Source organism: Thunnus thynnus, chromosome 7, assembly GCF_963924715.1.
Source record: "Thunnus thynnus chromosome 7, fThuThy2.1, whole genome shotgun sequence".
Lineage (NCBI taxonomy): Eukaryota > Metazoa > Chordata > Actinopteri > Scombriformes > Scombridae > Thunnus > Thunnus thynnus.
Genome location: NC_089523.1, coordinates 34433176 through 34445675, shown reverse-complemented (window position 1 = coordinate 34445675; position 12500 = coordinate 34433176). Strand labels below are relative to the sequence as shown.

At 39.6% G+C, this 12500-nt stretch overlaps 3 protein-coding genes across 3 annotated transcripts in view; 1 reads left to right on the top strand and 2 right to left on the bottom strand.

The window, feature by feature from the left end:
- The window catches only part of LOC137186660 (scavenger receptor cysteine-rich type 1 protein M130-like), an 18454-nt gene extending 7597 nt beyond the window's left edge, over positions 1–10857 (bottom strand). The window contains exons 1-4 of the mRNA XM_067595734.1: positions 10832–10857; positions 1043–1149; positions 636–941; positions 254–541 (exon numbers count right to left, since the gene is read on the bottom strand). Coding sequence (XP_067451835.1) covers positions 254–541; positions 636–941; positions 1043–1149; positions 10832–10857 — 727 coding nt within the window. The remainder of the gene's footprint in view (positions 1–253; positions 542–635; positions 942–1042; positions 1150–10831) is intronic.
- LOC137186609 (coagulation factor X) overlaps positions 1–12500 on the top strand; it is a 102148-nt gene that overhangs the window by 12254 nt on the left and 77394 nt on the right. The window lies entirely within an intron of this gene.
- Positions 12090–12500, bottom strand: part of LOC137186659 (scavenger receptor cysteine-rich type 1 protein M130-like) — a 15958-nt gene continuing 15547 nt past the window's right edge. The window contains exon 6 of the mRNA XM_067595733.1: positions 12090–12500. This exon is cut by the window's right edge and continues 22 nt beyond it. Within this exon, the coding sequence (XP_067451834.1) occupies positions 12185–12500 (316 nt within the window). The 3' untranslated portion in view covers positions 12090–12184.

Here is a 12500-nt window from a genome sequence, read left to right as displayed (position 1 = left end):
GCATGCATGGTAGTATATCCTCCTTTATTTTAAAATGTCTTTTAAAATTGTAATCCTGCTAATAATCCCCATTTTTACTAAATATATGGCTAATCTGATTATTTCTTTTTTTCCACTTTAACAGAATACAGTTACCTTTCTTTTGGATCCTAATTACGTAACACTGTTCCATATATTCTGTTACTCCCCAAGACTGACTGCAACAGAGGAAGGAAAATATTACTGTCATAGATGATGTCACTGATGGACTTACCTGAGCAGGTGAGCTCTATAATGGAAGAGGAACGTGATGATGATGATGATGCACAGTCCCTCAGTGAAGATCCAGACTGAACACAGTCAGGTTTGATCCTCCATACAGATCTCTTTGAGGGCTCATTTCTGATTCCTGATGAAACAGCAGAGCCACAGTCCAGAACTCTGCAGGCAACAGCAGCTTCCTTCATGGTCCAGTCAGAGTCATCCACTGGTCTCCACTCTCCCAGTTTCACCTCCAGTGTACCTGCACAGCGACTGGCTCCTCCCACCAACCTGACAGGCTCTGAACAGAAACAAGAGAGTCATCAGTAAAAGAATAAAGTGAGTTTCATTAGAACAGAAATGAAGCCAAATCAAAGCTGCAGCTCCTCTTCTACCTGAGCAGGTGAGTCCAACAGCTTTGCCAGGTGAGCAGGTGCTTCTAGCTGAGTCTGATCTTCCACAGTCCAGGAGAGCAGACTCATGGCCTCCACACTGGAACTCTTTGGTCCACATTGAAGCCTCCACTTCTCCATAGAGCGCCCCCTGGAGGACTGAAGGAGCCCCACAGCTGAGCTCCCTACAGACCACCTCTGCATCCTGCTGGTCAAAGTCAGCTTCACACACTGAGGACCACGACTGCTCAGACTTCACCTCCAGTCTGCCTGAACACAGACTAGTCCCATCCACCAGCCTGACAGAGTCTGGAGAGAGAGAGGATCTAAAATTTAATACTGATCTTTATTTACCACCTTATATACTATAACAAATATAATTCATCTCATTACAAACAGAAATATAATACATCTCAGGAGGTCTCCTCCTGGAGCCCGGCTGAGGAGTCTCTGGTGGTTGGGTCTTGGCTCATGGAGCCTGGTCAGACACAGCCTGAAGAAGCAACATGGAGTCGCTCTGTGGACCCACCATCCACAGGGATTATGGAATATTATATCATGTAAAAAGGTGTGCTTGAGAATAGGGGTTTGTACCTGTAATCTTAGTATTATAAACTTTTAGGTTTCCTGCAAACTTTGTGTTTTAAGTCTGAGCATCTGTGACGCTCACTAAAGTGTGATCACATTTGGGTAAATGTAATTGTTTGGGTTTAGTGTGTTTGAGAGAGTATCTGCATTTTATTTTTATACTGTCTTTCTTTTTTTTATACGAGTAAACTGGTTTTAAACCAGAATAATTGGTGTGCTGTAGCAGTTTTTCGACAACAGGTGGCAGTGTGACACCGTGGTTTGCCCCAGTGACTGTAGTCAGGAGCATTGAGCTTCTCCTCACAACTGTAGATGATTCAGCAACGGCAAGCCACATCTCTGTCTCACCATTCTTTCCTGTATTTCAGGTTATTAATGTGTCAAAAACTCACAGAAGTTGCTGTAGTTGATCAGCTAATGCTGAGAGATAATTTCAGTTTAAGTATAAGAGTAAAACGGGAGGTGAAAGAGTTTGTTTGTCTCACTTTTACAAAAGTGGCCACTGAGAGTAACAAAAATGGCGGCAGGTGCACACGTCTGTCTGTTAGTGGACATGCTAATCCTAAAGTGTTAGTTTGGGCCACATGTCTCCAATATTTTGGTTAATTTTACATACTGGTTTGCTCCATAAATGACTTGTCATGTTTAAATTATATAATATTTATATGTATAAGTGTAGACATTTCTAAAGATGTGCAGTTATGAGTACTGTTATGTGCAAGTCCAGGTGATACTTGGTAGTATCTGTGTGTCAGTGCATTTGTGCTGCAACTATAGCAAAACTTTATTTGGAAATATGAATGAAGAGATATGAAAGTGACACAGAGACAAAATGATTGACATTTCATTTTTGTACATGTTTTATGAACATGGAAAATATGTCAAGAGAGACAATGAATAATAGTAAATACTGGTTCAATGAGAACAAAAGGGCAATGCACAGTATACAGTGAATGAGATGTTACTGAGATGTAAATAAACAACTGTAGATGATTCAGCAACAGCAAGCCACGTCTCTGTCTCAGGTTTGTTTCCTGTATTTGAGGATACATATAACTGCTTATGGGTGCTGCAGCCCAGTACCTGTAACACATCCAGCTGCAGGTTTGCAAGCTCACTTTCACACACTGTGAGGCAAGAAAACTCACACTCACACTTCTGACAGGTTTACTGAGTGGTGATGTTTGGTAAAATGGTTTAGTTCACTGAGGTTTGTTAGCAGTGTTGCCAACTATTTGGGAAGTTGCTAAAGCCTGCAGGAAAAGTCTCTGGATGTCGCCAGATGATGTCACGTGCTAATTTGCATATCTATGACATCATGAAGTAATTATATACACATATAATTTTTAGAAATTTAAAGAAAATTAAGTTACATTAAACTAAACAGACTGTCACTAGCTATGTCATTAATTATTTTTCTTCTCTAGCAGCGCCTCAATGTGCATCTAAATCTGCCTCTAATAATAATATTAATGCAGCTGTTGTATGAACTCTAACTGAAGTATCATGAATAGAGAGATGATCATGCACCAGAATAAGTTCACTATTGTTAAATGTCTATTTTGACAGAACAAAATCAAATTTATGTCGTAAAGTTAAATTATTTTGAATAACAACAATGAGATCAATGATTGGTCATTAGGTACGCACATTAACAACTCATTCATGACTCTGGCTGATGATTGGTCCACTGAACATGCTGCTGCTCTGTCCCATCCACTGAACAGTCAATACAGAGAGCTACATTAGTGCTCATTCACTGAGAATCACTGGCGACTCCCTTCAAGGAGAGAAGTTAAGGTCTGTCCAGAAAGTTGCTAAATATGTCGCTAGCCGCTTTTTTGAAGAAAAAAAAGTCGATAAAGGGGTATGAAAAGTCACTAAATCTAGCGACAAAGTCGTTAAATTGGCAACAGTGTTTGTCAGAAGGAAAGAGTGGGAAATTCAAATTGTGACCAAGTAGCTTCTTGGAGCCACTTCAGCAAATGTAATTGGCTGTTCAATCATGTGACAGTCGACAGCTACAAAGCTGCTAGTGAGGAGATCTAGACTGACTACAGACTTCACACTGATGGCTTCACAGATTGGCAACTGGTATATTGGTTGACTTGCGGTTCGAAACAGCGCTGCTCAGAGGCTCCCAAACGCTGTGGATTTCCGAATGAATGGATGTTTGGTGTTATTTTTGGCATTAAAAAAAAGATTTTTTGGCCTGGCGGGGGTTCTCGTTGGCCTGGCGGCCCACCAGGCCTGTACTATTATAGAGGAAACACTGAGTGTAGTAAATGTTTTTTTTTCTGTGCTCACCTGTGTTTCTCCCCAGATATGAGCTCTTCAAGATATAATGATGTCTGACCATAAAGAGCTTTGCAAGTTAGTAACAAATGCGTGGACTAGTTCTTCTGATTTATGTGGGAGTTAAAGGACATATCCTGATCAAAGATAACTCCCAGATTCCTTACGGTGGTGCTGGAGGCCAGGGTAATGCCATCTAGAGTAGCTATATCATGAGATAATGTGTTTCTAAGGTGTTTAGGGCCAAGCACAATAACTTCAGTTTTATCTGAATTTAGTAGCAGAAAATTGCAGGTCATCCTGGTCTTCATGTCCTTAAGGCATGTTTGGAGTTTGTTTAACTGATTGGGTTCATCTGGCTTCATTGATAAATATAATTGGGTATCATCTGCATAACAATAAAAATTTATGGAGTGTTTCCTAATAATATTACCTAAAGGAAGCATATACAAGGTGAATAGAATTGGTCCAAGTACAGAACCTTGTGGAACTCCGTGTCTAACTTTTGCCTTCACGGAGGATTCATCATTAACATGTACAAACTGAAATTGGTCTGATAAATAGGATTTAAACCAGCTTAATGCAGTTCCTTTAATGCCAATTAAATGTTCCAGTCTCTGCAAAAGGATTTGATGGTCAATGGTGTCGAATGCAGCACTAAGATCTAACAGGACAAGTATAGAGACAAATCCTTTGTCTGATGCAGTTAGGAGGTCATTTGTGACTTTCACCAGTGCTGTTTCTGTGCTATGATGCGCTCTAAATCCTGACTGAAAATCCTCAAATAAACTATTGTTATGTAGAAAGTCACATAACTGATTAGAGACTGCTTTCTCAAGGATCTTAGATAGAAATGGAAGGTTAGATATAGGTCTATAATTGGCTAAAACACCTGAATCAAGAGTAGGCTTCTTAAGAAGAGGTTTAATTACAGCTACTTTAAAGGACTGTGGTACATAGCCTGTTACTAAAGACAGATTGATCATATCTAGTAAAGAAGTGCTCACTAAGGGTAAGGCTTCCTTAAGCAGCCTAGTTGGGATGGGGTCTAAGAGACAGGTTGATGGTTTAGCTGAACAAATCATTGAAGTTAGTTCAGACAAGTCTACTGGAGAAAAACAGTCCAAATATATGTCAGGATTTACTGCTGTTTCTAAGGTTCCTGTGTTTGGGGAGAGAACGGTGCCTGTTGAGGGCAGGAGGTGGTTAATTTTGTCTCTAATAGTTAGAATTTTATCATTAAAGAAGCTCATAAAGTCATTACTACTGAGAGCTATAGGAATACATGGATCAGTAGAGTTATGACTCTTTGTCAGCCAAAGTGCTGAAAAGGAACCTAGGGCTGTTTTTATTCTCTTCTATTAATGCTGAGTAATAGGCGGCTCTGGCATTACAGAGGGCCTTCCTATATGTTTTAAGGCTATCTTGCCAGACTAAGCGAGATTCTTCTACTTTGGTGGAACGCCAAATCCTTTCCAATTTTCACGATGTTTGCTTTAATTTGCAGGTTTGGGAGTTATACCATGGAGCTAACCTCTTATGTTTTATTATCTTCCTTTTTAAGGGGGTGATGGAGTCTAGTGTTATTCGTAATAAGCCTGCAGCACTATCAACAAGATTATCAATTTGGGAGGGACTAAAGTTAACATAAGAGTCCTCTGTAGTATTGAGACATGGCAGTGAATTCAGTACTGATGGAATTGCTTCCTTAAATTTATCTACAACACAATCAGAGAGACATCTAGTGAGGACATTTTTGTCTAATAGTGTATAATCCAGTAATAGGAATTCAAAAGTTATTAAAAAATGATCTGATAAAATAGGATTTTGTGGAAAAATTATTAAATGTTCAATTTCAATCCCATAAGTCAGAACAAGGTCTAGGGTGTGGTTAAGACGGTGAGTGGGATTATTTACACACTGAGAGAAGCCAATTGAGTCTAATAATGAGATAAATGCAGTGCTGAGACTGTCACTATCAACGTCCACATGAATATTAAAATCACCTACTATAATTACTTTATCTGTACTAAGGACTAAATACGACAAAAACTCTGAGAATTCAGATAGGAATTCAGAGTACGGGCCAGGAGGACGATACACTATAACAAATACCTCATAGAACTGGCTGTAAAGTTTTCCAGGTTGGCTGAGAGAGACTAAGAACAAGGCTTTCGAATGAGTTATAATTAAATTTAGGTCTAGGGTTGATGATCAGGCTTGAGTTGAAAATGGCTGCAACTCCTCGGCCAGTGTCTGGAGGAATATGAGTATTGATATGACTGGGGGGAGTGGATTCATTTAGGCTGACATATTCTTCATGACACAGCCAGGTTTCAGTAAGACACAATAAATCAATATGATGATCTGAGATTAAATCGTTTACTAAAACAGCTTTAGATGACAGAGATCTAATGTTCAAGAGTCCACATTTAATTCTCCCATTTTGTTGTACTATTACAGTAGTGGTTTTAATTTTGATTAGATTTTTCTGAATGAATCCTCTTCTGTTTACTTTAGATTTAATTGATTTAAGTGGTCGGGGGACAGACACAGTCTATGTGGTTTTGGGGAAAGACATGGTCTCTATGTGGTTTTGGGGACAGACGCAGTCTCTATGTGGTTTTGGGTGGGTAACTGCTCTAATGGAAGCGCAGAGAAGCGTGTAGGACTGCAGCTCTGCCTCCTGGTCTCAACTCTGGGTTGTCATGGTTTTGGTGTACTAATAAAATCAGCCATATTTCTAGATATGAGAGCACTGCTCTTTTGGTTTTTATATTTTGTGACTACAGCAATTTTGCTATTGTCGGTCGAGGACAGACCTGTCAATGAGAGCTTAATAGCCATCCTACGTTTGGTGACACACTCCTCCTTTGTTAATAGTTACCCCTGAAGAGTAGAGGAGGGGTGATGTTAATTGTACATCAATGCCATAGACTGCAGTGCAAAGACCAGAAAAGAAACATTAAGGTTGGCATTGTACACTAAACAGTCACTATCTCTGAAAGATGTATTCACATAATGTAGTGTTTGGGGAGCTCTGTCTCATCCTACTTGTGTTTGCTTTGATGTTAAGTAGAGAGGGAAAGATGTTAGAGACCAAAAGGTTTCACATGTGCCCTATAGATAAGTTAGTGTTACAGCAGGTATGTGTGTTCTTAAGTTTCTTTTTGTTGTTAGGTGTTTTTAAATGCTGGCTTTTGTTTCCCTCCACCAGAAGAGTATACTCATTTGAACTAGGTAGGCTGAACTCAGGTAATATAGATGTGCAGAGCACCGCCAGAAGGACAGTATATCTCTGTGACAAGAGAAGAAAGAGGCAAATGTCATGCTTAAATAGTATCAAGCTCTGTACACGTAATGTAAAAGGGATCCATCACCCAATTAAGCAGAAGAAAATATTGAGCTTCCTTAAAAAAGAAAAGGTACAAATACCTATCCTACAAGAAACACATTTAGTAGATAAAGAGCACATGAAATTTAAGTGAGACTGGGTAGGCCAGGCTTATCATTCATCATTTTCCTCTAACAGCAGAGGAGCCACCCCATTTGTACTTAGCACATATCAAAAGGACCCTGAGGGCAGATACGTCCTTGTTTATGGTACAATTTATGGTATGAATATTACTATGATGAACATATATGCCCCTAATCCACCACCTCCCTCAATTTGGACTAGGATAGCAGCAGACTTGGAGGAATATAAATGCTCTTTTACAGTGCTGGGCAGTGACTTTAATTGCTGTTTAGACAACAAATTAGACAGGTCTTCAGTAAACACACAGAAGTACAAGCGCAGGTGCTGCACTAGTTAAAATGCTAAGTGATATTAATTTGATAGATATATGGAGAATTTTGAATCCATCAGCCAGGGATGGATTCACGTTCTACTCTAATCCACACAATTCCTATTCTCATATTGATTATTGTTTTTATACCACTGCAGATATTAGGACAAGTGACCACATGTAATATAGGTCTATCCATGTCAGTGATCATGCCCCAGTTTACTTGGAAATGACTATGAGTGAAACTACACCAAGTACACAAAGATGGCGATTTCCATCATATCTACGCAGCGACAAGGAATTTTAAAAAAAGATAAAGGCAGAGATAGATATATTTTTTGATAAGAACGACAGCAGTGAAATAAATCCTGAATTTCTGTGGGAATCCCCAAAAGCTTATCTTAGAAGATTCACCATCTCATACAGTTTACACTGAAAGAAAACAAAATGGAAGCAGATTTTAAAAAGGCAGAGCTAGCTAACAAATCTAATCCGACTAAAACAAATCTCATTAAAACACAAACTATTAGAGCAGTGCTAAATTTGATTCTCAATGAGAAAGCTTCTAGAGACAACGTCTTACAGACCTGTGTCGCTCATTAATGTAGACGCAAAGATTTTGTCTAAGGTCTTGACTTTGAGGCTTGAACCACTAATAACAGTATCAGCAAAACCTGACCAAACAGGCTTTATTAAAGGAAGGAGTTCCTCTAATAACATCAGGAGGCTTCTGAACATAATACAGTTAGCCAGTGATAAAGATGTATGAGGGCTAGTGGTACCTCTGGATTCATTAAAAGCATTTGATAGGGTTGAATGGCCCTTCCTTTTCTCTGCTATGGAAAAATTTAAAGTAGGTACAGAATTCATTGATTGGGTAAAATTGCTGTAATGGTCCCCTAAAGCAACTGTCATTACTACTTCCTATTGCTCAGACCCCTTTCCATTAGAGTGTGGAACTCGTCAAGGATGCCCCCTGAGCCCCCTTCTTCTACTGAGCCCTTAGCAGAGCTCATTAGAACCACCTCAGTGATTAGGGGCTTTAATGTCAAAGGTAGAGTACACAAAATTTCTCTCCACGCGGATGACGTCCTGTTGTATTTAGTTGAGATGGATACTTCCATCCCCTGCCTACTTGAATGTTTACAACAATTTGGACACATATCAGGTTTTAAGGTGAACTTATCAAAAACAGAAGCTATGCCCATCAGTGCTATGGCAGGCTCTGCTCCACCAAGTGACTTTCCTTTCATTGGTCACCTAAGAAGATAACATACCTTGGAATAAGAATTAGTCCCTCTCTTAAAAAACTGGTCAAGCTTAATCTTAAACCAATTATAATACGGATTAGGGAAGACCTGAACAGGTGGGGAACCCTACCTGTTTCCTGGTTGGCCAGTTTGATTTGATTTGAATTATTGATTAGGACAGTGTGCAGTATTAAACATTAGGGATGCACTGCACTGGAGTTAGCTTGAAGCTAATTTGCATCTGTAGTCCTCCACAATCAAAACATACAACAGCACAACAACAAACAGTGCAAAGCAAAAAAACAAAAAAACAAAAACAGAACAAAACAAAACAACAACACACATAACACACCATACAAAATACAAAATACAAAGCTACACACAACAGCACATCACATACACCCACAATGTCAATGTAGTCTGTCAATGTGTCAATGTCAATACTAGGGATGTGCAGAGATCCCAGTATTTGTATTTGTATCTGTATTTGTTGAGGCAGCAAAATTATTTGTATCTGTATATGTGTATGTATTTGACTAAAAGTGGAAAGAGGCTTAAAAATCCTGTTTTTGTTTTTACAACACTTTTAATTTTAGAAAATTACAGTGTTAAAATAAGTGTTCATGAATAAACTACCTTACAAAGGAGGTCCCCACAAGTTATGTTTTAAACGTAGGAATCATTTTTCACTTCTGGCTCCCAGATGGAGAAACCCAGATTTCCCGCCCTCTTGTCAGGATTCAGTGTTTAGACTTTGGCAGAAAGGGTCTGGACCAGCTTGTTAAACTCGATGAAGGAGGAAAAATGGAGTCATTCGAGAGCTTGAAGAGTAAATATTCTTTACTACAGTCTCATTTTTTCCGCTATTTACAGATAAGACATTATATACCAAAAAACATACACGCTCCAAATGTGTCTTTCTTGGAAGATATTCTTAAACAACCCATACCAAAAAGATTTGTTTCTCATGTGGTTTAAATTTTAATTATTCTACGGATCACATCCGAAGGCAATGGCAGGTTGATATAGGATGTCAGATGGAAGAAAATATCTGGGCAACGGTTATAGAAAATACACTTTCTATTCTGAGCTGTAATACTGATAGAGAGACACAATTCAAAATATTACACAGGCTTCATTGTACACCATTGTTGAGGGGCAAGCTTGGTCTAAGCTCTCTTAAATTTACTAAATGCGATTTAGAAATTGGAACTCATGCATACTTCCATATTCTGGAAGTGTTCGATGATACAAACATTTTGGAGAGAAGTGAAGGATGAGCTGGTTAACTTGATTGGACATGATCTGGAACTATCACCTCTTCAGTGTATTTTGGCAGGTAAAGTATACAGTGCAAGGAACAGCCACAATGCTAAATTGATTGGAATACTCTTATATGTAGGAAGGAAGACCATTCTCAAATTTTGGATTTCTAAGGACACCCATGCACTGGAGGATAGGTATGAGGTATTGAGAATACTCCCTCTGGAAAACCTGACCTTACCCTCCATGACAACGTCAAGGGATTTATTAAGATATGGCACCCAGTCTTGGACACGGTGGACCCCTCTGGACTGAACTTTGTCCCACTCAGTTAACAATACTGGAACCAACTATGGCATACCCTAGTAATGTAAATGTATTTATGTCAGCCTGGTCGTGTGTGTTTTTTTTTTTTTTTTTTTTTTTTTTTTTCCTGTTTCTCTGTTTTGCTCCGCATCTGTATGTTTGTAAAGCTGTGACTCCCGCTGTTTTTTTAAAGTAGTTCAAAAGCATGAGAAAAAAACGGGTCTGTATATATTCAGAACTGTAAACATATGTAATTGTTGTCAGTACCCAATAAAAAAAATTTTAAAAAAGAAAACTGAGAAAAACATTGACTAAGTACATTGAACACAACCTGGCAGTGGCAGAAGGCCGGCACAGACAGACCTGGCTGCCCAGAGAGGAGAGGTTGTGTTCTTACTGTGACCAGGGAACAGTAGAGACAGAGCTGCACTTCTTAACTAACTGCAACCAATATCAAAGTATTAGAGACCAAAATTTTGAGAAAAAAATAATAAAAGTATTCCCAGAGTTCCTCTATCTAAGTGACTGGAGAGACTTCCAATCCTGCTGGGAGAGAGGGAGGACTGCTGTCGACTGACAGCAAGATATGTAGCAGCTGCCATGAGCTCCACAGCTCTGTTAGACCCCTGACTCATATGGCTAATAATTAATGTTTATTCATTAATAATTCATTTCTTGTATGTTTATATCTTATGTTACTCTTACCTACCTTCCATAGCCCCTCTTGCTCTCCATGCCCTTTTGTATTGTTACTGTCTATTGTTTTTTATTTTATTGTTTATTTATTTATGTGTTTGCTATGATTATATAATTTGTGTAAATATACTTTAGCAATGTTGTATTGTATGAAGCCATGCCAATAAAGCCAATTGAATTGAATTGATTCCTTGCTGTATACAGAGAGACGAGCGATCTTAATGTGTTTCATTCTCACACTCTGCTAGCTAGCTAACGTTAGCCTGTGGCTCCACTGTAGCCTCTCGCTAGGACCTCAAGGTTTTGAAGTAGATTTCTTCATGAAAGTGTTTTTTAAACCAAAGTGAGTCTTTTCTACTTGTCAGACAGGTGTGAAGTGTCAGCTGATGTTTTTGTCTCTGTTTTATCTTAGATGTGCTGAATCAAAGTTTGTAGCTAACGAAACTGTTGCTGCTGTACTTTGACATGCATTTGTCATTAATGTCACTATTTTATTATTTATTATTATTTTGTCACTCCACTTTGCTCAGGTTGACCTCCATAAATTCAGACCCATCTACGTGTTTATTCTACCAAATTAATATCTTGTCAATCATTTACTCTGAAGCTTATTTCAGTCTGTTGTGGTAAGTCTTCTATTCAAGAAGCACTTTGCCAGCATTTCCACACTTCTGGCACCGTAAACTGGTTCTAGGGTTGTGTAACATCACCTCTCTGGTGGGGAAGGAGCCGGAGCTGGTGCAGCAGGAGGAACGGTACCAACTGGATTTAGTTGGGCTCATCTCTACACACAGCACCAGCTCTGGAACCAAACTCCTGGAGAGGAGCTGGACTCTTCTTTTTCTGGAGTTGCTCAGGGTGAGAGGGGAGAGTGTGAGGATACTCACGAGCCCCCCGCTGAGCGCTGCTGTGTTGGAATTCTCCCTGCAGAGCAAGAGGGTCACCTGCTTGTGACTACGTGTCACAGGAAGAACGGCTCTGACAATTTGTGCCTTTGCACCAAAAGGAAGTTCATAAAGCAACTTTTTCTCCTGTTGTACTGGAGTTACCTCCTGTTGCTGGCTAGAAGAGTGCAGTCTGCTCCAGGAGTTGGACAGTCTGGGATTTAGGCTGTTTGATGGCAAGTTAACCGTGACGGAAATGGAGATGTGGATGATTCCACTTCTGTAGAACAGGCGGACTACAAACAACAGACTCTTTGACACTCTAACTGGTTTAAATTTCTGATGTTACTGTTGCTTGTAAGGTGGATGTAAGATGTAAGGTGGAAGCAATGAGCCTCCAGGAACAAGCTAACTTCTCTACCCTTTAGGATGCCGTCGTCCTGGATAAGTTTACAGTTCAGTCCAATGGAAACCAGCGACTATCACTGTGACAGAGGAAGGAAAATATTACTGTCATAGATGATGTCACTGATGGACTTACCTGAGCAGGTGAGCTCCATGATGGAGGAAGAGGAACCTGATGATACACAGTCCCTCAGTGTAGATCCAGACTCAACACAGTCATGATCGATCTCCCATACAGATCTGTCTGAGGGCTCTCTGTTTCCTGATGAAACAGCAGAGCCACAGTCTAACTCTGTACAAGCCACAGCTGCTATCTTCGGGCTCCAGTAATAGTCCCACACTGGTCTCCACTCTTCCTGTTTCACCTCCAGTGTACCTGCACAGCGACTGGCT